At 50.7% G+C, this 23,404-nt stretch overlaps 1 protein-coding gene across 6 annotated transcripts in view; it reads right to left on the bottom strand.

Moving 5' to 3' along the window:
* Positions 1-23,404, bottom strand: part of PAX2 (paired box 2) — an 81,370-nt gene that overhangs the window by 21,201 nt on the left and 36,765 nt on the right. For all 6 annotated transcript variants that reach the window (XM_082611359.1, XM_082611363.1, XM_082611360.1 and 3 more), the window contains one exon: positions 797-972. In XM_082611359.1, coding sequence (XP_082467485.1) covers positions 797-972 — 176 coding nt within the window. The remainder of the gene's footprint in view (positions 1-796; positions 973-23,404) is intronic.

Below are 23,404 nucleotides of genomic sequence, written 5' to 3'. Positions count from 1 at the left end.
GGGGGGGATGGGTGTGTGCTCATGCGTCGGAGTGTGTGCACAGGGGGCTGTCCCGGTGTGCGCGTGGAGGCGGGCGTGGAAGTGCGCTGAGCTGGGGGTCTGTGGGGCGTGCACACCTACTGGCTGATGGGCTGTGCTATGAGTCCTGTGGGCTGGGCGGTGGGTGGGCAGCAAGCAGGTGGGTGGCGGCGGTCTGTGAACACGTGCACACAGGTGAATGGAAGCAGTTAGGAGGTGTGTTTCTATGCTGTGTAATGTGCTGGTATGTTGTGGGCTGCATCCCATGCTGTGTGTTCTGGGTTGCTCTTCATCTGTGGGAAGTATTGGGTCTGAGGCGTAGGCTGTCAGGAGACAGGCACAGCGGGCTCACCTCCTGACGCCCCAGGCTTACTCAGACTTTCTGTAGGACCCTAGGGGCATTTAGGCAAGGGACGTTCCTGAGTACTCTATGCCAGAAGCACAGAATGGCAGGGCTGGGAACGACCTGTCAGATCATCTGTCCAAGCCCTTCATTCTACAGACAGGGAAACAGGATAGAACTGAAACTGAAAGGGGATTAAGATTTACCTACGGCCATACTCATGCCCAGAACTCAGCCTTTCTAACCACCATATACTATGACGATTTTCTTAGCTCTGCTATAACGTCCCTGTGTGAACGTGTTCACACGGCGCACCCAAAGGCAGCCCACACGATGCTGGGTGTGCGTGGGGCTGACCCACGTGTGCACGTCCTCCAGAGGCCTTGCTCTGTTCCGTCCCTTTCCACTTCTGCGAGCAGAAAGCTCCTTCCTCACCTGCTCTGATTTGATGTGCTCTGATGCCTGGAAGACGTCAGGGTAGGAAGGACGCTCAAAGACCCGATCCAAAGCTTCCAGCTGCTGCTGGGTGAAGGTGTCGGCTCGCAAGTGCTTCCGCAAACTGTCCACGCCACTCTGGGAATCTCCATTGGGGACTGAGCCCTCAGACACATCTGGAGGACACAGGGACACTCGGGGCATGAGCGCAGGTCAGCAGAGGCACACAGTGGGCAAAGGTGATGGACACCTGGCTCGGCCCCCAGGGCTTTGCACCCCTGCTGGGACCCCTTACTCCCAGTTTTCAGGCTGGAGGGGCTGGCCCAGGGGCTGGCCATGCCTCAGAGACCTGGCTGAGAGAGCCAGAGCCCTTGAATGCCCTGGGAAGAGAAAGGGAAGCTGTCACAACTCGAGGGCGTGGGAAGGACTAGGCAGAGGTGGTGGAGCCAGAGGGATTCCCAGGGGCCATCTCCCCAGGGCACGTCTCCCCTGAGCCCCTTCTGTCCCCCAGGCCTGGATCGGCCTGGGGAAGGAGCTGGGTGTCTTGGGCCAGCATTACCGAGCCTGTGGAGAATTGAACTCGGCTCTGAGATGAATTTCAGTTCCACTGACTCCAAGGGTGGAAAATCATCAAATCTCCGAGGCTGAGTGTCACATGGAGACCGGGTGAAGTAATTAACTTCACCACCGAGGGAGGAGGGACTCAGGGCCCAGCTGAGGCACTCTGCTTGCGTTGGGCCAGGCCTGAGACTGGAGCAGACATCAGGTGGCACGTGAGTCATGAAATGCAACTTGGGCAGAGACTGAAGACTGGGTCCCTGTAGATGCTGCTGTGCCCAAGCCACCCTCCTCAGCTCGTCCCTGACCTGGACTCTGGCTAGGCTCCGCCAGAGGCCAGCTCCTTGGCCGCCTGGTTCCTCCTGCAGTCTCTACAGGAAGCTGAGACTCGCCCCATGTATGAAAAGCCACGGTGGTGCCACAAAGTGCCCACTCCCTGGGGCTGCAGGCCAGTCCTGTCTGTGTACTGCTCTCCCCAGCCCTCCCACCACTCTGCTACCCTTCCTTCCCTCGACCTGCCCTCTATCCCAGTCCACTGGGGTTTTCAGAGTTCACAGCGGGCCAAGTACCTGCTGTGTCTACGCTCCCTGACCCCCCACCCTGCAACTTCCCGGGCCCAAAGCTGGGTCCTCCCAGCCACAGCTTGGCCACTCCTTGGCTTCCCTAGCCCAAGACCAGCTGGGGAGCCTTGGGCCTGGGGCCAGCCCATGCTGTAGGCCCCAGGGTGTTCCTCTGGGACTGTTATATATATTAGTTTATAGGTGATTATACGGTATGATATAATCAATATTGCATTATATACAGTAACACCGTACAGTATCGTTCAGGAGAGCATAGAAAATATTATGTATTGATTAACCTCAACCTGCGGCCATCCTCTCTTGCTGGCCTCCCAGATGGAGCAAGGGGGTCTGCTTTCCTAATGGGACTTCCTGTCTTCACTAGATCCTGGAGGGGGTGGGAGAGCAAAGAAAGGGTGTGTGTGTGTGTGTGCGTGTGTGTGTGTGAGAGAGAGAGAGAGAGAGAATGGAGACCAGGATCATGTCTGAGGTGGACAGACAGACACAGGGACAGCCTTGATGATATTTCTATGTTCCCTATGTTCCTAAGGCCACAAAACTTGTTTGTTGTGTTTTTTCTGTGTAAGCTTCTGGAATGATTTTCTGTCTTAGAGGCAGTGTATGCATCTCTCTATATGAGTTAGGGTGTGACATATTTATTTTTCCCTTTTGTGTATTTTCTATATATATGCATTTCTACACGAATAAACATCCAGATAAATAAGTGTCTAGGAATGTGTAAGTGACAGTCCAAGAACCTTTCTGAAAAGGTGCAGGTGTACGTGTGTGACTGTATGGGGAGTGTGAGCCTACGTCCCCCCATGTTTCTTCTGTGCCTGCTTCTCTCTCAAGGATGTGCCATCATCTTAATGCTACCCCTTGGAGCTATTTGCACGTTTTATTGTGTCTAATTCTCTCTTGCTGGAGTCCTCCTACCTTTTGGGGAGGCACTTCTGTCAGAGCAGAGGGAGACAGCGTCTTTGTGTGTGGTTACCACAGTGTCACCAATGAGTCCTGGGAAGTAAAGTGCATTTGTCTGTGAACATGGGCTCACATGTTATGTGCATGGGTGTGTGCATATATGTGGTGAAACTCATACTATGCCTCTGTGTAAATTTGTATATATGCCTGTGTGTGGCTTGGCCCAGCCCGTGTGTGTGTGTGTGTGTGTGTGTGTGTGTGTGTGTGTGTGTGTGTGTGTGTGTGTGTGTGTGTGTGTGTAGGGGCTGAACTGAAGCTTTGTCCTCAGGTCACTGGCTGGAGGAGTCTCTTTTCCTTCATTTATTCAGGGGCCCTTCAGATCTTGACAAATCTGTCACTCTAAATTTGCGAGAGATTATGGTGCTCTCTCCCCAGCCCGCAGAGAGGTGATATATGATATCTGCTGCCCCTATTGATTGCCTGATCTGGTGGCAGAGGCCGGCGAAATGAACTTGAAATGAACATCATGCCTCAACTCATTGTGCGTATAATACACTACTTAATCCCACATTTTTCAGCCGCTATGGAATTCAATTGATCAATCATGTTCCACTGATAGTACTGTTTGAGGGGTTATTGCTGCTCCTCCACTCACTGACCTTTTTATTTATTTATTTATTTTTGGTATACTCAGGCCCTGGTGATAAAACAGGTTACAGAGGCAGCGATGGAAAGGGGGAGGGAGGAAGGAAAGGCAAACGGATGGCTGCTACTGGAAGAGGTGGCCGAGGGTCCGGGGAAAGGGAGGAAGAGGAGAGGGAAGGGGGGTGGGGCAAGGAAGAGACAGAAGGTGCTAGAGGAGCAGAAAAGCAAACTAGTCTGATGCAAGCAGGAGAGAACCTCCAAGGGAGGCTGCAGGAGGCTTGAGGAAACTCCTCAAAGGAGAAGGAAGGTGATAGGGAGGTGGGAAAGGCAGCAGTCATGATGAATGGCGAAGGAGCACAAAGAAAGTTCTGGGGAACAGGGAGGACAGCCACAGGGGTAGGGAGACGGCAGTGGCATTACTGGTGGGGGACAGGGAGGCAGTGCCCTTCCCTCAGCTAGAGAAGGAAGGGAGGAGTGAAGGCAAGGAGGAAGGGCGGGAAGGGAGTGAGGGAAGGAGGCCGGGAGAAGCCTGGGTTCAGAGGTCCAAGGAGGAGAAGCTCAGGGAAGAAGGAAGCCCAGAGGCAGAGGCAGGGCAGAAAGAGAGAGAGGAAGAAAGGGAAGAAGCTTCCTACACCAGACGCCTCAGGAAGCACAGGCTGGGCTGAGGGCCCTTGCTACAGGAAAAGCCCGGCTGGTTCTGCTTTCCCGGAAGCCTGTGTATCCAGTGAGGAGGGTAGCCCGGGGCCTGGATGGGGGTGGGGTTGGAGGGTAGAGGCTGGAGGAGGAAAGAAGAGAGTAGAGGAAGAGCAGAAAAGAAAAAAGAACATGGAAGAAGAGCATTGAAAAGGAAGAGAAAACAAAGCTGTTGTCAGTACCACCCACTTGCAGGGACCTCCTCAGGATATGGAGAGAGAGGGCTGGGTGGGGCTTCCCAAGGTAGAGTCTCAGTGGTGGCAGCAAGGGAGAGGGATGGAGCTGGGCTATGAGATACTGCCAGGCCCAGGCACTGAAAGGCTCTCTGGCAGAGCTGGGCTAACACGGAGGAAGAGGCAGAAGCAACTCCTGATCTGGGCTGCAGAGTGAGCAGCAAGGAAAGTAATTAGATAGCACCCACCCCCTCGTGCCAAGGAGCTAGGCTGGGAGTTCCCTGTGGGCAGGAACCATGACCGGTGCATCTCTGTAGATCCAGTGCCAGGCATGGAGCTGGACACAGACTTGATACTCAACGGATGAATGAGTGAATGAATGAATGAATGAACGAGGCTCTCCTGGGTAGCATTCAAAGCCAGACCCCTGGCAGAAGGCCGCTGGACCAGCCACCAGGACACCCAGTTACTTGTCAGGCAAGTCCCACACATCCTTAGCTGTCAGAGGATATGGGAAGACCCACGACTGGCCCCTGGGTAGACTCATGCCCCTTCTTCACCTGCCCCACTGCTTGTTAGCTTCCAACAGCATTGACTCTGGTCCACAGAGACCCTTCCCACTCTCACCAACACCTTCCTGCCCACCTATGGTACGTCTACCCAAGGACAGAGCACACCGTGTTCCCAGTTAAGAGTGAAACTTAACCTTGGAGCTCCAGAACTGCTATCCAAGGCAGCTGGCAGAGGCTGCTTGAGAACTGGGCCCAGAGATGGCCCCTATGTTGGACACACCACACCACGGCCCTGGTCGCAAAGAGTAGGATAAAGTGGGTCTATCTGCTCATTTTTAGTTCCAGGGAAGGTCTTTCCTAAATGACAGAGCAGGCCCTCAGCCTTCACCTTGATGGGAAAACCAGCCCCTCCTTTGTCAGGGCTCCAAGAGGAGGGCTGGAGTATGATGCCGCATGTCTTGGACTTTCTGGAGCAGTTCTGATTTCCAATATTCTTTCCCACTCTCAGGCCACATTTTCAGATTGAGGTTGGAAAATGTGGCTGCAAAGGTTTAGTAAGACCTCCCAGAGCAAGGAAGATACCCTGTGCTCGTTGGTCCCATATGTGGAGGATTCAGTACTGTTCTGCTGTTCCCTGCCCAGCCACCATCCATTAGCAGCTCACAGTACTGTGAGCTTGTTACATGCCATTTAATCCTCCCAACAACCCTGTGAGGTAGGTGCTGTGATACCTATTTTAAAGATAAGGAAACTGAGGCAAAGAGAGGTTAAGTAGCTTATCCAAGGTCATGCAGCTGGTAAATGACAGTTGGGATTTGAATTCCGGTCTGTTTGACTCCAGAGCCTGCTCCCCACATCATTTCACTCTGCTGCCCGGGTGCCAAACCCAGGGGACCCAGTTGAGGGCCACTTGGCCCCATCCAGGACACTGCATCCCTCCCAGCATCCCCCCTTTTCTACTTTGCACCTTCCCTACACTGAGGCTACCGCCTATGGCCCCTGAGCTGGCCGAGCCCAGACTGTGGAGAATGATGAGGGGACACCTGGTCCAAACTCCTCATTTTAAGGTAATGAAAACTAGCAGGGTGGGTGGTGAGGTGGGGGAGGGGAGGTGACCAGTCCAAGGTCACACAACTGAGTAGTAGGACCCTCAGAACTGGAGCCCATTCCAGGTGCTTTGTCCACTATGGCATGAGCTGTAGTGTCTCTAAAGGAGAGTGAGCTACCATAAGTCCTTTTCGGAATGAAGCAGGATATAAATACATTAATTAAGTTAAACAAACTGCTGAGTTAAAACTTTGACGTAGATTATTCTTTCAAAGGGAACAAAGGTTCATATTGTCTTCTCCTCCGACCACTTCATATTTGCTTACAGTTAACAAAAGCTTTCATAGACCTTATGTTATTTGGGCTTCCTAACTACTCTCCAAGGTAGCTAGGGATTATAATCCCCTTTTTACTGGTGAGGAAACTGAGGCTCAGAGTAAATGAAGTGCAGCATAAATGAGGGTAAGTGGCTAGGTCAAGGGCATATCTACCAGGGAGCCTGGCACAGGGAAGATGCCCGTGGACAGTTGCGGCCTGAGCCCCAATGAGGAGCAGCAGCTGCCTGCCCAGCCCATGTGCAGAGCCTGGGATCCAGCAGTGGGGCCCTGATCTCCGTGCAAAAGAAGAGAATCGTAAAACCAAAGATCACCTTGACTGGAAAGAGAGCCACCCACAGGGTAACAGTGATTACTCCCTGATCATGAGCAAATTCTTTTCTTCTCATCTAAGTTTTTCTATATGATCCAGGCTTTGTACAAGAAACACATATCACTTCTAGAATCATTAATAAAAATGGCTTTTACTCCTCAACAAAAAGATGTGATTTCCTCATTCACTTAACCTTGCCACTCCCCATCCATTCCTGGGTCACCCTGGAGCAGACCCCTACCTCCCACCCCTCTGACTCCAGGCCCTCTTGCTGGCCAATCATGAATAGGGCTGTCCAGTGAGGTCTCAGCAGCTTGGGGAGGGGGACAGGCACTGAACACCACGTATTAGGGATGAGGGCTAGAGACAAGGGACAAAACAGAAGTGTTCTGTCTTCCTTGTGTGTTGACACTGTGCCTGAATCTCCAAAGCACTCCCTGCAAGGGACAAGAGAAATTCTCGTGTGCTGACCACAAGGTAGGTGGGGGTGATGGTAATAGAGAGGATGAAATAATGCCATTTCCTTGGTCAGAAAGCACCAAGGCTCACCAAAGTCAAAGTGGAATGAATAGGGCTGCCCACCAAACCCCAAGAAGTAGGAATTAGGCATTTGAGAGAAATTCTTTTAAAGTATAGCAAAGAACTATATTAACTTCAGTTTTCCAAGCCCAAATACACACATCTACCCATCTATGGGGAAACTGGCAATATTAGGGCTTCCACATACACTCATTAAATCCATTCACTTTTATGAGGTATTTACTATCATTCTTATCTTTCAGATGAGAGGCAAAATTATTTGTTGAACATCATCCAACTAGAAAGTAGCCAAAGGCTGGATTTGAACTCAGGAATGTCTGATTCCAAAGCCCTCTCCACTCTATCAAATTTGCCTTCCCTGTCAAAGATCATCATCACTGTCATGTACTGAGCACTAACTATGTACCAGGCAGGCTCCAGGTTCTTTATTACACATTATCTCTAATTCCCACATAACACTTGCAGAAGAGCTACCATTAATCCAATGTTACAAAAGAAGAAACAAGCTGAGGGAGAGTGAAAAACATGTGTGTGCTTCACACAGCTAACAAGGAGCAATCCCAGGGAAAGTCAGTCTCACTTCACCTGTAGACCAAAAATGACCTGAAAAAGTGATACAGGAAGAAAAGAGAAATGCGTGGAGGAAGTGGGGACAGTAGGTGATGGACCTCAGCCTCTAGGGGGGCTTCGGGGAGCAGGAGGGGTCGGGGCGCTGATCCGGGTGGGAGCTCTTTGCTGCATCCCAGTCTGACCAGTGGCCTCTGCCCCCCTCCCTGTCTTAGCTCCTCTAACGCCACCTTCCTCCTCTGAGGGGTTCACTCCCAGGCCGCCCCCAGTCTCCCCAGCTGCCAGTTGTTGCAGTTTCAACTCAATTGTTCTCAGTGCTGAGGCAAATGGAGTCATTAATTACCTTCTATCGGCTGGGCTGAGTTCAGAATGCGATCAATATCCCCGCTTGTCATTCAGGGCAGCCTGCCTGTGCCGCTCCGGCCCCACCCCCACGGTGGCGCAGGACCCCGAGGTCTGGGCTGCCACGCTGGCCTCCCATCTGATTGAGAATGGGGAGAGAGGTCGGGGATGCTGAGGAACAGGGCTGCTTTCCGGACTAGGAGAAGAGCGAGGATTAACAAAAAGGGAGGGGAGGGGGCAGAGGGGAGCGGGAAGGAGAAAGGAAAAGGAAGGAGCGTGAGCGGGTGAGGAGAGAAGGGCAGGAGACAGGAGGAGGAGGAGGGAGGAGGAAATGGGGGAGCCATGAGCTGGGAAGAAGCTGATGCAAACACTGTCTGTCCAAGGAGGTGGTATGACATTCCCCATGGTCTCCTGTCCTTATACCGGACGATCCGTGGGACTGCCCTGGCCAGTCACCCCAAGCCACGCTCAAGAGGAGGGCATGAAGAAGTCCTTGGAAACCTGGCCCAAAGCTTTGGCTCTGAGCAAGACCAGCTTCTGCCCAGCCTTCCAGCCCTGGAGAACCTGCTAACCCTGATCAAGCCCTGCTTCTAAACACTCCATGAGTTCACGATAGGGTGGAAGGCAGGGGCGTGGCTACCTGCCTGCCTGACCTCAGTCTTACTGGGCCCATTTACACCCATGTGCCTCTGGGGACACTAACTACATTAGTGGCCCTAACGTAATACTGAACTAGGAGTATCATCTCCTGGGTTGAAATCCTAGTTTTGTCCCTCACTTGCTATGTGACCTTGGCCAAGTCCCTTGAGCTTTTCTGGACTGAGTTTCCTCAGATGAACACCAGAGGGTTGCTAGCTCCTACCTCAGCAGTATTCACTTCTCTTTTCTCTGTGTTCCAGCAGACATCTATCCAAACCGCTATTGTAGAAATAATAACTAAAATCGATCCAGCTCCTATTATGGCACCAGACACTATGCCTAACATAATCCACTGATTCAATCCTTAAATAACAGCAGCTAACATTAAGTGCTTACTATATATTGGGCACTCATCTAAGAATTTTACATATATTAACTCGTTTAATTTTCACCAGAACTTAAGCAGGAAGCTCCTATTATTATCCCCATTTATTTTGTAGGCGAAGAAATGGAAGTGAAGAGGTTCAGGAACTTTCCTGAGGTTACAGAGCTAACACGTGATGGAGCAGTCAGAAGCAAACCCAGGCAATATGCCTCAGGCAGTTGAGCTCATAATCTGGAGAAACCAAGGGCTAGACAGGCTATGTAACTCGCCCCGAAGTACTTATTCCAGCCAGTAAGTGGCAAAGTCAAGTTTAGAATCTGTATGTATTGTAGTTATTATTATCATTATTTTTTTGGCCACACGGCGCGGCTTGTGAGAGCACAGGGTCCTAACCACTGGACTGCCAGGGAATTCCCATGTCGTTATTTTTTATTTATTTATATATATTTTTGCGGTACATGGGCCTCTCACTGTTGTGGCCTCTCCCGTTGCGGAGCACAGGCTCTGGAAGCGCAGGCTCAGTGGCCATGGCTCACGGGCCTAGCCGCTCCGCGGCATGTGGGATCTTCCCGGACCAGGGCATGAACCCGTGTCCCCTGGATCGGCAGGTGGACTCTCAACCACTGCGCCACCAGGGAAGCCCCATGTCGTTATTTTTTAATGTTTGTTTTCTTCACTAAACTGTGACTATTTTAAAGGCAGGGACCCATCTTTTTCATTTATGTAAACTTAGCCCAGGGCCTGACACATAGTAGGTGGTAAAAAATGTTGGCTGATTTGTTGCATAGAATTCCAAAAGCAAAGATTGATCCATTCTTTACTTGCCTTGCAGTTTACCTTTTAGAAGGAAAAAGAAGCAGTGTAGGACATTGCCACTCTGGATTCAGTGTTATCACATTTTATAGGTAGAAAGTGTCATGGAGATAATTTAATCCGTTCCCTCTTAGAGATTTAAAAAGAAAAAAGAGGCTCAGAAAGGTTGAGTCATTTCCCCATGTCACACAGCTAGTCACCATTAGGATACAGAGGTTTCTCAGACTCGTGCCCTTTTCTGCTACTCCAGGCTGCTTAATTCTGACCAAGGAAGAAACAACTGATAAAAGGGAAGTGCTGGGGATCTGGGGCGAAAGCACCCATGTCTAGAGGCGACAGTAGCAAAAGCAGGGGGCGTTGCACAGACTCTGACTTGAGAAAAGCAAACTGCTATGCACTGAGGGAAAGAATGGTTGTGCGATCCCACAGCAGGAGATGCTAGAAGGGAATATAATTCCATGAGGACAGGATGCTCTAAAAATGAAATTCTGCTGCTACAAGCTCAAATAATCAACCTGACAAAGTAAAGGGAGTGGGACTGGGAGTGGGGGGAGGGTGGAAAGAGAGGGCATTTAAGGGAAATCATTGCTGTTGCACATGAATAAGCTTTAAAATATGATGAGCCTAGAGTTTAAAAGGACATGTACATGGAACAGTGGAAGAGTATGCAGCCATTAAAAAATCATGTTTTCAAAGAATATTTAATGATATGTGAAAATGGTCCTGTATAATGTTAAGTGAAAAAAGCGAGACCCAAGCTGTATATACAGTATCATTCCAATTTTGATAAAAATTATATATATATATAATTATGTATACACAGGGAAAAAAAAGACTGTAAAGAATATGCCAAAATTCTAAATCTCATCACCAAAATTCTCTTGGTGATGAGATTATGGGTGATTTTTTAAAAAATTTACTGTATCTTCCAAATATTTTTACAATGAGCATACATTACACTTATTATCAGACAAAAGTTATTTTTTTTTCCTCTTATAAGAGACACACACAACAGATGGAAGGAGGGGACCATAACCAGGGATGGATATGAGAGTAGCAGGAGCCTGTCAGGAAGACAAAAGCTCAGAACAAGCTGAAACAACAAAAAAGGGCCTTGGTAACTATGTCTGGAGAAAGAACAAAAAGGAAGGCAAGCTTAAGCTCAGCGCTCAGGAAAGGATGCAATACTGAGAGAGAAGGCAGAACTTCTCAGCCCCTGGCTTGACTTGGTCTTCTCCATCAAAGAAAAGAATCTTCAAAATGGGACCAGGAGGAGTTGCCCAGGTCAGGAGGAGGCCAGGCAGGTAACTCTTAACCATTTCAATTGAGTTGCCTCTCCCAGGCCCAGATAATTCGTATATCAGAACTCAGGTGAGGCGGGGTGGTGGTTGGGGGGAGGTAGATAGCATCCTAAAGTTTTTGTTGATAATCCTTGAGTGGTCACAATGAAAGGGCAACACAGTGACAAAACCAATGCCATCGTGAAAAGGGGAGAAAGGTAAGCTTATGCAAACAACAGTCTAATACATTTAATATTAGGGTCTGGAAATCTTTTAGAAGAAATGATCATGCAGTTAATTTGTGGGCATTAGAAAAGAAAATGGTAATACTGTGGAGTCTGCATGCACTCCCCAAGAATAAGTGGTAGCACATTAACTAGTTATCAGTGCTTATGTCAAATGCCATCCCTACAAAGACTTCCTCAATTGCCCTGATGGGAAGCAACTGCCCCCCCTTCTTTACATTTATCATAGCACTTTATACCTTGATCATAGATCTATCACATTCTGCTTGTGTAATGGTGTGCACATCTATCATCTCCCTACTAGATTAGAAGCTTCTTGAGGTCAAGGACCGTGTCCTTCCTATTTACCTTTGTAAATCAGTCCTGCTATGCTTTATCCATAGCAGACATTCAATTTTCTCATCAACTTATATTGGATTTTTAAAATTGATTGATTAAGGAAACACTGTGGGTATAGTGAATGGTAACAGAGAATTTCACAGAGAGTCTTCCTAACTTTATGGACAAGATGAAGAACAGTGAAATGGCTGATGGCTGTTGGGCTCAATGGCCCCTAAAGCACCCAGGAGGGACGTCTCCACTTGTGGGCCATGTGGCTTTCCTTTATTTTAAAGGAAAATAACTCTTTAAAAAAACTACCTGGGGGACTTCCGTGGTGGTCTGATGGTAAAGAATCCACCTTCCAATGCAGGGGACATGGGTTCGATCCCTAGTCGGGGAACTAAGATCCCTCATGCTGCAGGGCAACTAAGCCCGCAGGTCCCAACTACTGAGCCCGTGTGCCTCAACTACAGAGCCCACGTGCTCTGGAGTCTGTGTGCCACAACTAGAGAGAAGCCCATGCACCACAACGAAGATCCCGCGCATGGAAATGAAAGATCCCCCATGCAACAAAGAAGATCCTGTGTGCTGCAACTAAGACCAATGCAGCCAAATATTAAAAATAAAAAATAAAGTAAAATAAATAAAAATAAATTAAAAAAACGAGTAGGAGATGTCGGACAAACAAGTAAAAAAAAACTACTTGGATGATGACATAGAAGACATCCTTACAATCTTAATTGGGTGGAATTAAGAGCCCAAACCAACAAGATGAAATTCAACAGGGATAAATGGAATGCCCTATGTTTAGGTTTTAAAAAAATCAATTACACAAGTGCAGAATGGGGTAGACCTGGCTTGATAGCAATTGATGTGAAAAAGATCTCAAGGTTTTAGTTGACCACGAACTCAATATGAGTTTGAGTCTGACACGGCTGCTAAAAAATCGAATGTAATCTTAGGCTACATTATGGATGTAGAATCTCCAGGTGGAGAATGGCAAGCGTTCTACTGTACTTGGCTTTGGCTAGACTGTCTCTAGAGTTTAGTGTTCATTTAAGAAGGACTTTAACTGTCAAGAATGAATTCAGAGATGGGTAACCAGGATGGTGAAGGGCCTTCCACAAGCATAGGGACCATACCATGTGAGAAACTGAAATCCACCCAGGGTTCAGCCCGGTGTTAGGTGCTCAGTAAATCAGGTGGAATGAATGGAAGGGAGGGAGGGAGAGAGAAAAGAGGGGCTGTTACATGGAGATCTTTACCACCACTCTATGTGGTAAATGTTGTTATCTTATTTTAAAGATGAGGAAACAGATTCGGAGAGATTATGTAATCAGCCAAAGGTCCCAGAGCAAGCAAGGAGAGGAGATGGAGCCCAATCCAGCCATACGGATTCCAAGTCCCATCCTCTTCCCTCAACACCACACTGACTCAGTACAAAGGCAGTGCTGCTAACAATGACAACTGTCCATCTGTGTCCTATGTCCAGGCAGAGGCTGTGACCTGTCAAATAGAACTGCTAGAGGGGAGAGTTCCACGTGAGTGGCAGATAAAACCAGATGACCTTTAAGAATCTGACTCTGTCTTGTCACCACTCTTAGCCCAGCCACTGGCCTCCCTCCATGGAGAGATAGCCCTGGAGACAGTCTCTCCAAATCTCAGCCATTTCCAGCTTCAAGTCCCATTTCCTGCCTGCTCTTCTAGCCACTTCCCTGGATTCCTACTGAACACTCAGCCACATGGTTCAGCGTTCAATTAACAGGTTATTGTCTGGTTTGGGATAGCCTTGCCTCTCCATAGACTGTATGTTCCATGAGATCCACAACCTGGTTATTTGCTCCTCTTACACATCCTAACACAGTGGGAACTTGGGCCCACAAAGGTCCCCAGAGAGGTCAGTGTAAGTGTTCTCAATATCCCACCTGTTTACACGCTGAAGCAAAACCACAGACGCTCAGCTCTCTGAAATGGTTTATGGGAAATCAGCCCAAGGACAGAGAGATGGCCTGAATGATCATTTAGGGCCCTCATATTTTCTAACCAACCAGGGGAGAAGAGGGATATATGGGGGAGACCTAGAACCCCAGAGAATTATATCCATACTGTCACTACACCCGTTTTGAAAAAGTTAGCCCCCAGTTACCTGTAGAAAAGTGGGCCATGGGCACCCACTGCCAACATGCTGCCAGCGTGGTGGTTGTGACCCCTATGTGAAGAAGTAGAAGGACAGTGAGCGGGGACAGATGGGGGAAGGGGAGCAAACAGGTAGTGGGCAGAGAGGACCGCTGCACAGAGGAAGGGGCGGGGTGAGCATTGGGTGGGTTTGGGTGAATTCCCCAGGGTGATCAACTTTCCTGGCTGAGAGCATACGCTGAGCCTTCCTGCTGGCCTGCAGGCAGAGGCTGGGGCTCTGGGCACACTGGCCGCTGGCGGGGAAGGAGGGCTGGCTGAGGGTCTGTCTGAGGGGGACCTGAGTCCTCCTTCAGCCCTGTCTGGGCTCTCAGGAGGGGCTGGGGCCTTCTGCCTGGGGCCGGGCCCCAGCTGGGGCCAGAACGAGTTAGAAGCCTCTCTGGAGCCAGAAGGGAAGGGGCCTTTGTTAGCTCAAAGGACACAAGCAACGCGAAAAATTACATACCAGGCCGCTCTAAGTATGCTTGTTTAGAGAAACTGCTTGCATTTATGAAGTCTTTGGTGCGGAAAGCAGGGTTGCAAATGACTGCATCAGAGCGACAGTAAAGGCCATTAATTTCCTGTTATGTTTTCCTGTGTTGGGGGCTTTATTAATTTAATTTTACACTGTCGAACAACAGCGAGAGCTGACACTGCCACACCGCCACGGCTGGGGTTTTCTTTTTGTGTGTGTAGCAAAGCTTTGCCTGACATGCAAATCAACGCTATTACTGGAACCAATAAAGATGTGTGGAGGGAAGAGGGGAGGGATGAGGAGGGGGAGGGAGGGAAGGAGGGAGGGAGGAAGAGAGAAAAGAGGAGAGAAAGGGCAAAAGCCATCCCTGGGCAGTTTCTGCCTCCCTCCATGCCTTGTGTCTCCTGGCTTCCCAGAGCATCCTCCACAATCAATTTCCAGCCATCCTTCCCCTTCCCTTGTACCCTCTCCTGCTTGACTCTCTGCCTTCAGATGACTCTACCTCTGTTTTCCTCCTCTGTCCCAGCTCCTGGAAGAACCTGAATAGGGACACGGAGTTCTCAGGAAAAGGTGGGAGGTAGGCTTCTCCCCACTGCCTGTCCCCAGCTCAGGCGTGTCATGGAAGCCCCGGGGCAGGAGATGGATGTTGCCACCCTGCCCTGGGCAGAGAGAAGGCTTTCCAGTCATCTTTCTTCACACCCTCCTTTTGTCTGAAGTCAAGGATTCTGGCCCACTTACATATTATTAGTGAACACACACATGAACCCATGTGCTTGTGCACATGCAGAAGAGTCTAGAAAGGCAGTTACTCCGCCTTGCTTATAAGTCTGTCTGAGAGCTCCCATATCCTAACCTGGTCAACTATTTAGTTCCTCTGAATTCCCAGAAAAAATACTGTCTCTGATTGTTTTTCCTTAAGAGACTCCTTAAATTTCTTCTTAAGGACTGTCTTCAGTAGCTGTGTGGTACCTGATTGGTCTAGACCGAGGTGCCAGAGAAAAATGGATCCCCAGCCTCAGAAAAAAGGCAGGTTCTTGGGAGACCACATTCTGGTCCCTTTTCCTTCCTAGACCTCAAGACCACCTGCACTTCCCTTTTCCCAGAGCAGCTTCCACAAGCTGGTTGCCCCAGTGGCCCACACTGCAAAGGAGATGGAGATGGGGGTGGGGAGGTAAGAGGGAAGGGAAGCTCCTTTGGTAGAAGCTCCCTTCTACCAAACACTCATCTGCATCCCTCCATCCCAGGCTTTGCAGTCTGTTGGGGCCTAGGGAGATCTGTGTGAGCCAGTGACAGAGAGAGAGAGAGACAGAGAGACTGTGTGTGTATGTGTGTGTCCGTGCATCTCTCCCTCTGCCACCGGCTTACTCGCACTCCTGCCTGCACTTTCTGCTTCAGGAGCTGTCTGGCAGGCTCCAAGAGGCTGTTGGATGGACTCCAGCTCTCCCCAGGAGGAAAGCATCAACTTCATAAACTGCATTTACTTTAATGCAGGTTCCTGGGGCTGCTTTCCTCCTGCTTTTCTTCCCTCCCCTTGTCTGCTCTGTCTAGATCACATTTTATCCCTGCCCGTGTGTGCACCCGGACACCACACACACACACACACACACACAAACACACACACACACACAGACACACACACACACACACACACACTATAGCTCTTGAAAAAGATGAAGCCTGGGCAGGAGGAGGATGGGTGGGCAAGGTGTAAAAGCTCTGTCTGAAGGAGGAAGCCTCAGCCCAGCCCTGGAAAGACCCCCGTGAGATGTCCACACGCTTGTCTCCAGCGGAGATGAGCACAAAGGGTGCTTTGAGGCGGGCCGGCGGGCACCTCAGGGAGGGAGGGATGCTGACATGTCGCTCGCTCGCTCGGATGGCCAAATGAGGAGCCACCTGGAGGCTGGGATATGGGCTCCAAGGAAGGGAGGGAGAGAAGGCGAGGCCTCCATGCAGGTTGAGGTCTGTGAGGCCTCCCTTGTCTGGTGCTGTCAAGGTCAGCAGGTTTGAGTTCACCGAAGGGTCAGGATGGTTTGAATTACTGGCTGTGCTGCAACCACTCGGCTCTGAGGCTCGTGATCCGTCTCTCAGCCCTCCCCCAACCCTCCTGGCCTTTCCACCCCCACGGGGGAGAATGGGGAGGGTCCCCCCTCCCGGCCACCGGGGCCCTGAGGAAGGCAAGCAAGGGAGGGGCCCTTCCCTGGGCTCCGGGGCCACTCTTGTGCAGCCAGCAATGGTCGGGAGGCTGCTGGGACCCATTCCCCTGGCAGGCGGCACTCCTGGGTCTCCCCAGCTTACCTTCTCCCCGACCCTTTTTCTGAGGGGTCCTCCAGGCCCCTGCCCGGATTTCTCTCTTGGTGCCCTTGCCTGTGGGGGAAGGAGGACGATACCTACCTGCAGGGCTGGAAGGTAGTTGCCAAGTGGAAGACAAGGGGTTGAAGATGTGTTCTGACACAGTGGGTGTGCATACACGTGCACAGGAGCGCACAGATGCGGGGGTGGGGAGGACCCGAGGCCTCTGCTGAGAAAGTTATTGCTATTCCCACCCCGATTTCCAGTGGTGGAGGGTCACACACAGCCCCTCCACTGCAAGTCTGTACCTCCTCTCCTGGGGAGTGGGGTCAACCCATCCATTCTTACTTTTTGGCATTTTACGAAAAAAATATACTCTTTTGTGCTAAATCTCAACATCCTTCCTCAGACAACTAGATATAACTCTTTACCCACAACAGCATGAACTGCCTGGGAAACTAAGGTGGTTAATGACGTGGCTGCAGTCTCTGATATAAACACAGGGATTTAGGTACAAATTCACACACCTATGTCAGCTACACACAGCCATGGCTAAACCCTGCTATCTCTCTACAGAAAAAAGTAAGTCCGAGTGTGCACAGGGCGCAAGGTAAAGGTCTCAATAAAACCTTTAAACCTAACTCTGTATAATGACATGGTTGGTGTTCAACAGGCTCGTAGCCAACATTACCCTGAGAGTTAGGCTAAAATATGCGATCCAACTAAGATAGAAAAATTCCCCCCTCAGGTATGAACGGTCTAATTTCCCATGTTACTAGGAAGATATACTCATAACAATGAATGTGTGTTCAGCAGTGGATTTTGGGGGGGGGTGTGTCTTAGCAAATGCTGACCTTTGAAACTTAGTTCGCTCTTGGGCTGGAGTGGACAGTAGCCAGGGTTTGACTATTTGTTGGAAAATGAACATAGGCTGAGCTCTGTTAATACAGTTAAAGTTGGGTGCTTGTCTAGACAGATGACTACCTCCATGCAGATTTTGTTTCTGGACTTTCATAGAACCTGCCTCCTTAGGTTCAGAGTCTGTGACCTGTGCTTGGTAGTATGTAGTGTGTGTGAAATCATATAATTCTAGCAATAACCCACAGAGGTACTTTCCTTACGGAAACTCAAACTCTGCTTGGCTTCCCTCTGCCAATATAGTGTCTTCATGCAGTGCCTGGCCGGGTCCTGGAGGAGAGTAAAAGCAAAAAAGGCTCTGCGGGGCTTCCCTGGTGGCGCAGTGGTTAAGAATCTGCCTGCCAATGCAGGGGACACGGGTTCGAGCCCGGGTCCAGGAAGATCCCACATGCCGCGGAGCAACTAAGCCCGTGCACCACAACTACTGAGCCTGAGCTCTAGGGCCCGCGAGCCACAACTACTGAGCCTGCGTGCTGCAACTACTGAAGCCCGTGTGCCTAGAGCCTGTGCTCTGCAACAAGAGCAGCCACTGCAATGAGAAGCCCGCACACCACAAGGAAGAGTAACCCTCACTCTCCACAGCTAGAGAAAGCCTGCGCACAGCAATGAAGACCCAAGGCAGCCAAAAATAAATAAATAAATAAATTAATTAATTAATTTAAAAAAAAAAAAAAAAGGCTCTGCGACATCCTGCCCACGATGTAAGCTCACTCCGGAGGTCTGAGAGCACAGCACCCCGGGTCCACGCTCCTGGATGGGTCTTCTCTAAGAAAGGAGTTGCATGGCTGGGAGTGTGTGTGTGTAGGGACTGAGTGGCAAACAGACATAACTGCGCCCAAGTGCTGGGTTTAGGTTAAGGAATCAGTGCAACCTCCTTTTGTTTACCCAACATAGTGCAACCTCACCTTGCCTTCTGGGCCCTCCTCTGCACCCCTCCCAGCTCCTTCAGGCTGCATCCTGTCCCACTAAAATGATGTGGACTCAGCGAAACTTCCCTAAGCTCTTCCCATGCAGGGAGCGCTCAGATCCCTCTCTGCTTCTGCCAGCCCCCGGCCCCTGGACCAAAAGGCCACAGAGAACAGGCGCTGTGGGCCCCAGAGAGTCAGGCTCTGGCTCCTGCCTCTGCCTCTAAGTGTCCACCCATGCAAACCTGCCAAGGAGCGCTCACCTGCAGACTCCCCCCAGCAGCCTCCTCCAGGACCGAAGACCCGGGCCTTGAGCACCCAGAGTCCCAGGGCCTGGCAGCTGGCCAGCAGCGGCCTCTCCTCTTTCCCAGGGTCCTCCTTGCCTGCCTTTTCTGACACCGGCACTCCTCCCGCTGCCCCTCCAGACAGAGAGTAGGGAAGAGAGCCCGGTGACCAGGGCATGCCTGGTTTACATTAATGAGATACACCGAGTGTAATCCAGCCATGGAGGCAGCCTACAAAAGGAGGTGATCTTGGGCGGCCAGTAGCAGAGCTGCTCAGGTAATTGGTTTATCTATCTGGAAGCAGGGGGAGCAATCTCAGCACAGACAGACTAGCAGTAAAGTCTCTTCCTTAAGGCTATTTCCTTTGTCTTTTCAATTGCTTGCACATCCATGTGAGAGAGGGAGAGAGTGTTAAAGAGAGAGGGAGAGGGAGAAATGTTAATTTGTGAATTAATGGCTTTTCTCAGCGGAATTGTAAATTCAAATGTCACCTCACACGGTGACACCACGGCTGGTCTGCTGAAGAAGCAATGATAAGATCCCCCACCTCCCTCGGTGCCCCTCCCTCCCCAAAGATAGCTGCGGAGTGGAACATGCTACTTTTAATTTGCAATAACAACACAACAGAGGTATGCAGTAATGACTGCCTTCTTCTCCCCTCCTCCTGGCTTCCTTCCCCCCAGTCCAGTTGGCTCCCCACTTCCTCCCTCCCACCCCTCTGCTCTTTTGAAGCAACACCTCACCTCACCCTGGCTGCCCCCCACCCCACCCCAACCGGGGCCTGATCACATGGGGGGGTGCCTTTGGAATTGATGCTGCAACCCTCTCTTCTCCTTCAATAATCAGGGAATTAATGACCCTGAAGTTAAAGTGAGGCTGATACCGAGGCCCTGCCCAGCGTTGGGAAAAAGCCTTCATTGTTTTCAAGCAGGAGGCGGGCAGCAGTGAGGGAGATTCATGGATGGAGATTGAATATGCAATTTTCTTTCACCTTGCCAAGAGCTGCCCCTGGGCTGTGCCTGGCCTAAATTTTTCCTTTTACCATCTCTGCCTTATCCGGCCCTCCCACCTCCCTTCCATTCTTTCCAGAAAATTACCTTCAAAATTGATTTCCACTTTTACAAACAAATATAATGGGAACACGGGAAAAAACTTGGGCCGTGATGAATTAGGGCTGTCAGGTGTTTCCAGGTCTCCTTTGCTTTTGTTTTACTACCCGATCTGCTCTTTGTTTTTCCAAGGGCTGGAAAAAGTGTCCCCCATCCACTGAGGGCCTGACCCTCCAGGCCACGGGGCCTCAGCCCCCAAACCCAGCAGTAGCCCAAGGCGGAAGTGAGCCAGGCCCTGACACTCTGTTAGCCTCTTGGTTTCCCAGTGGAATCCTGGGCCACCTCCTCCTATTCTGCTCTCTGGCCCTTAGGAACCCACTCTCTGAAGACTCTCTAACGGCCACCCCTGGCTCTTTCCCCTGGTCCCCGCACCATGTTCCCTCTGGCCCCCATACCTCTTAAAGTCCAGACCAGATGCAAACCTCCACCTCCTCTAACGTGGGCAGGATCAGTGTATACCTCGACTAGAGCAAATAAGAGACAGACACTGAGAGATCGCGTGAAAGACAGGCAGGTTGAAGACCAGGGAGGGGGGAAAGACCCTGAGGTTGGGAGACCAGGTTCCTCTGTAAGGGTTCCCAGTCTCAGTCTCCTTTGCCTTGGGGGCCAGTCCACCCCTGGAGGCAGGATCAGGACAGCCCATCCTTTTGCCAACAGAATGCAGGATGATGCCCTCAGGGCCCTTTGGGCAAAATTCCATACGCGAACCTATGCCTCAAGACCATGCAGCCTTAGCACACCCAGACCTGGCTTAGAGCTCTCCCAGCTCCCTGGAGCTGCTGACAGGGACATGGACATGCACCTGCTCACATTTGAACATCTCTTCGAGTGCATACACTACCCAGAAAACTGCATGCCTGCCCAATGCAGTTCTGCATCCCCTTTTACCCAACGATCTCAGAAAGGTAGAGAACACACAATACCCACATTTGCATAACCCATGTAAAAAAGCACATGTGGCCACAAAACAAACATACATTTCCCAAGGTAAATAAATAAATTTGCATGTGGGAGCAGAAATACACAGCAATGGATAGAGGGAGGGATGCCTCCATGTTAGAGAAGAAGGGGTCCCCTATTTATTTACCCACATCTAAAATGCCTGTGGAGGCTAATAAGAGATGACATGCGGCCCAAGTGGATATAACCGCAGAGCGGATGAGCAAGCAGAGATGGACAGAGGTCCTCCCAGTCACACAGGGGAGGCTCATCTCTTTCCCCCACTGCCCTGGTCCCATCTAGGTCGGTTTATCCCAGCATCAGCTTCCCTAGGCTTCCCTACTTAAAAGGAGCTGCACCAAGATGAGAGAGGCTGTACCCCAAAAAGTTTCTTTCTGACACAACTTCATTTCCCCTTGAAACATAAACCTGCCAATTATGCCTTCCTCCCCAGACACACAGCGAGCCATCTTCCGAGATGGAGTCGGCTCAACTCCATCTCCATGATCTCGCGTAGTGCTCCCCACATCCCTGTGAAGTAAGTACCATCACCATCTCCATTTCACAGAGGAGAAGACTGAGCTGATGAAGGTTAAGTGACTTGCCCAAGGCACTAGGACTCAAACCCGGCTGCGCCTCCCTCCAGACCCCTTCCCCACTGAGCCACACTGCCCATCCCTGCTGTGCTCCCGGGACTGCCTGTTGGCCTCCACCCCGAATCCTTCTTCTGCGTGGGGGTCTTTGCAGCCTTCTCTTGCCTGCAGCCCAGGCTCCTAGACAGAGCAGATGTTGCTCCTTCCCACAGCCTAATCCCCTCATTTGCTCCAAGTCAGATCTGAGCAACCCACTGGGGGACTTTTGGGGGGAAACTAAGGAAATAAACCACTTCTTGAAGTTACAGCTTCATCCAAAGCAGAAGGGAGCTATTAAAGGCAGTGACAGGTCTCGGCTGTTCGCAGCCACGCAGGCTGCCCTGCCCGCAAACGTACAACTGCACCGGGCTGGCACCACTCAACTGCACAATTCATTGTGCACCTAATTAATGGAAGGCAGAATCACGGCCCCCTGCAATCCCACACATCAAAGGATGATACCAACACACCTCCCCTCACACAGATCAAAAGACTCATACATATGACTTCATTCAGATTTTTGGACAAGTTACGTAATTGCTCTGGCCTTCAACAACACTGATGGATGGCAATGCTTTAGGCCACAGCCAAAAGCAACTGGGTGAAGGTAAAGGACTTAGGTCTTTCAGCCTAAAAAAATACAAAAGTCCCTATCCTGCAGCCACATAAGCCAGGGCACGCAACATTCGGGGAAACAGTGTTCCTTCAAAGGACCCTAATATACTCACCCATAATTGCAGCCAAGAAGAGGGAAAGATTTTAGCAGGGTACTGAACGGGGATTTACCTTCTCAGACGGATGGACAGCCTGTCTGCCGGGTGCTTTGTGACATAACTTCCTCATCTGTCCCTGGTCTGTCTACCTATCTCATTCTGGGACCTCCTGGACTCTTGGGGGGAGGGGAGGTCAAAGCTTCTGGACTAGCATATTTCTTAAAGGCAAGTCTGGGGATTTTTCCATTCTTCCAAAGCCCAAAGCATGAGAGGGCGTCTCAAGCAGGCTCACAGCCACTGTCAGTTTCCTTTTTCCCCGGAGTCACAGCTGATCGGCCCTTCACTAATGTCCCCACAGATCTGATTGCTGCAGATACTAATAACGCTCTCCATATTCTGAGTACCAATGCCAATAATGCTCTGGGTATTATCACTGTGAACACCAATAACTACTGCTGAGATTGTCTCCAATAATGCCAGCACACGCTGCAGTGATCGTCCTCGCTAATGCCCACCACCGTTACATTGTTAGTGCTGAAGAACAGGCCGAACTGTACCCACAGGCAGGAGCGGGAGCGGCTTCCTTGAGGACAGAGAGGCTCACAGCTCACCCCTGGGCTATGACACTTCTAGGGAGATGCCCCAGTGGGTGGGGCCAAAATCCAGCCAGCCTGGCAGGGGTACAGGGTCCACCTGGAAAGAGACCTGCCCCTCCACTCCCTCGAGGTCTAGTCCCTTGACATGTATCCCCATTCCCATCCCAGCGTCGCTCATCACCCGAGTCAGCTCTCTCTTTTGCCTGTGGTGCTGGCCCAGCAGCTGAAGGATACACCTGGGTGTCTGTGCAGCCCATGCCTGAGGCTGCCTCCTACGACTGGCCTGCCAGCTGCTGTGCTACCTTGGCCTGACTGCAGAGTTGGGCTACATCATTTTGACACATAATTATCTCCCCTATTCTTAATCATCTGAGCTGCTCCCTAATGCAAACTGGGCCTGGCTGCTTGGAGGCACCCAGAATGGGGGAAGGGGGGAATGGGCTGTGAAAGGTCTGCCTTTGCTCTAGCCTTTCCTTTCCCCTCCCTTGCCACCTGGGTCCGATGGATCAAGTGTGTGTGTGGTGGTGTGTGTTTGGGGTAGGGGGGTGGTCACGGAATACTGGCCTCCCTAATAGGCTCTGGCCGCCACCCGGGGAAGGACAGCTCCATCTGGCCTGGGGTTGGTCAGAAGGGGTGAGTCGAGGCAAAAGAACCCTCTCCCCAAAAAAAGAAGCAGGGTCTCTGATC

Source organism: Mesoplodon mirus, assembly GCF_964341445.2.
Source record: "Mesoplodon mirus genome assembly, chromosome: 2".
In the NCBI taxonomy this organism is placed as follows: domain Eukaryota; kingdom Metazoa; phylum Chordata; class Mammalia; order Artiodactyla; family Ziphiidae; genus Mesoplodon; species Mesoplodon mirus.
This window is presented reverse-complemented; position numbering and strand designations above follow the sequence as displayed.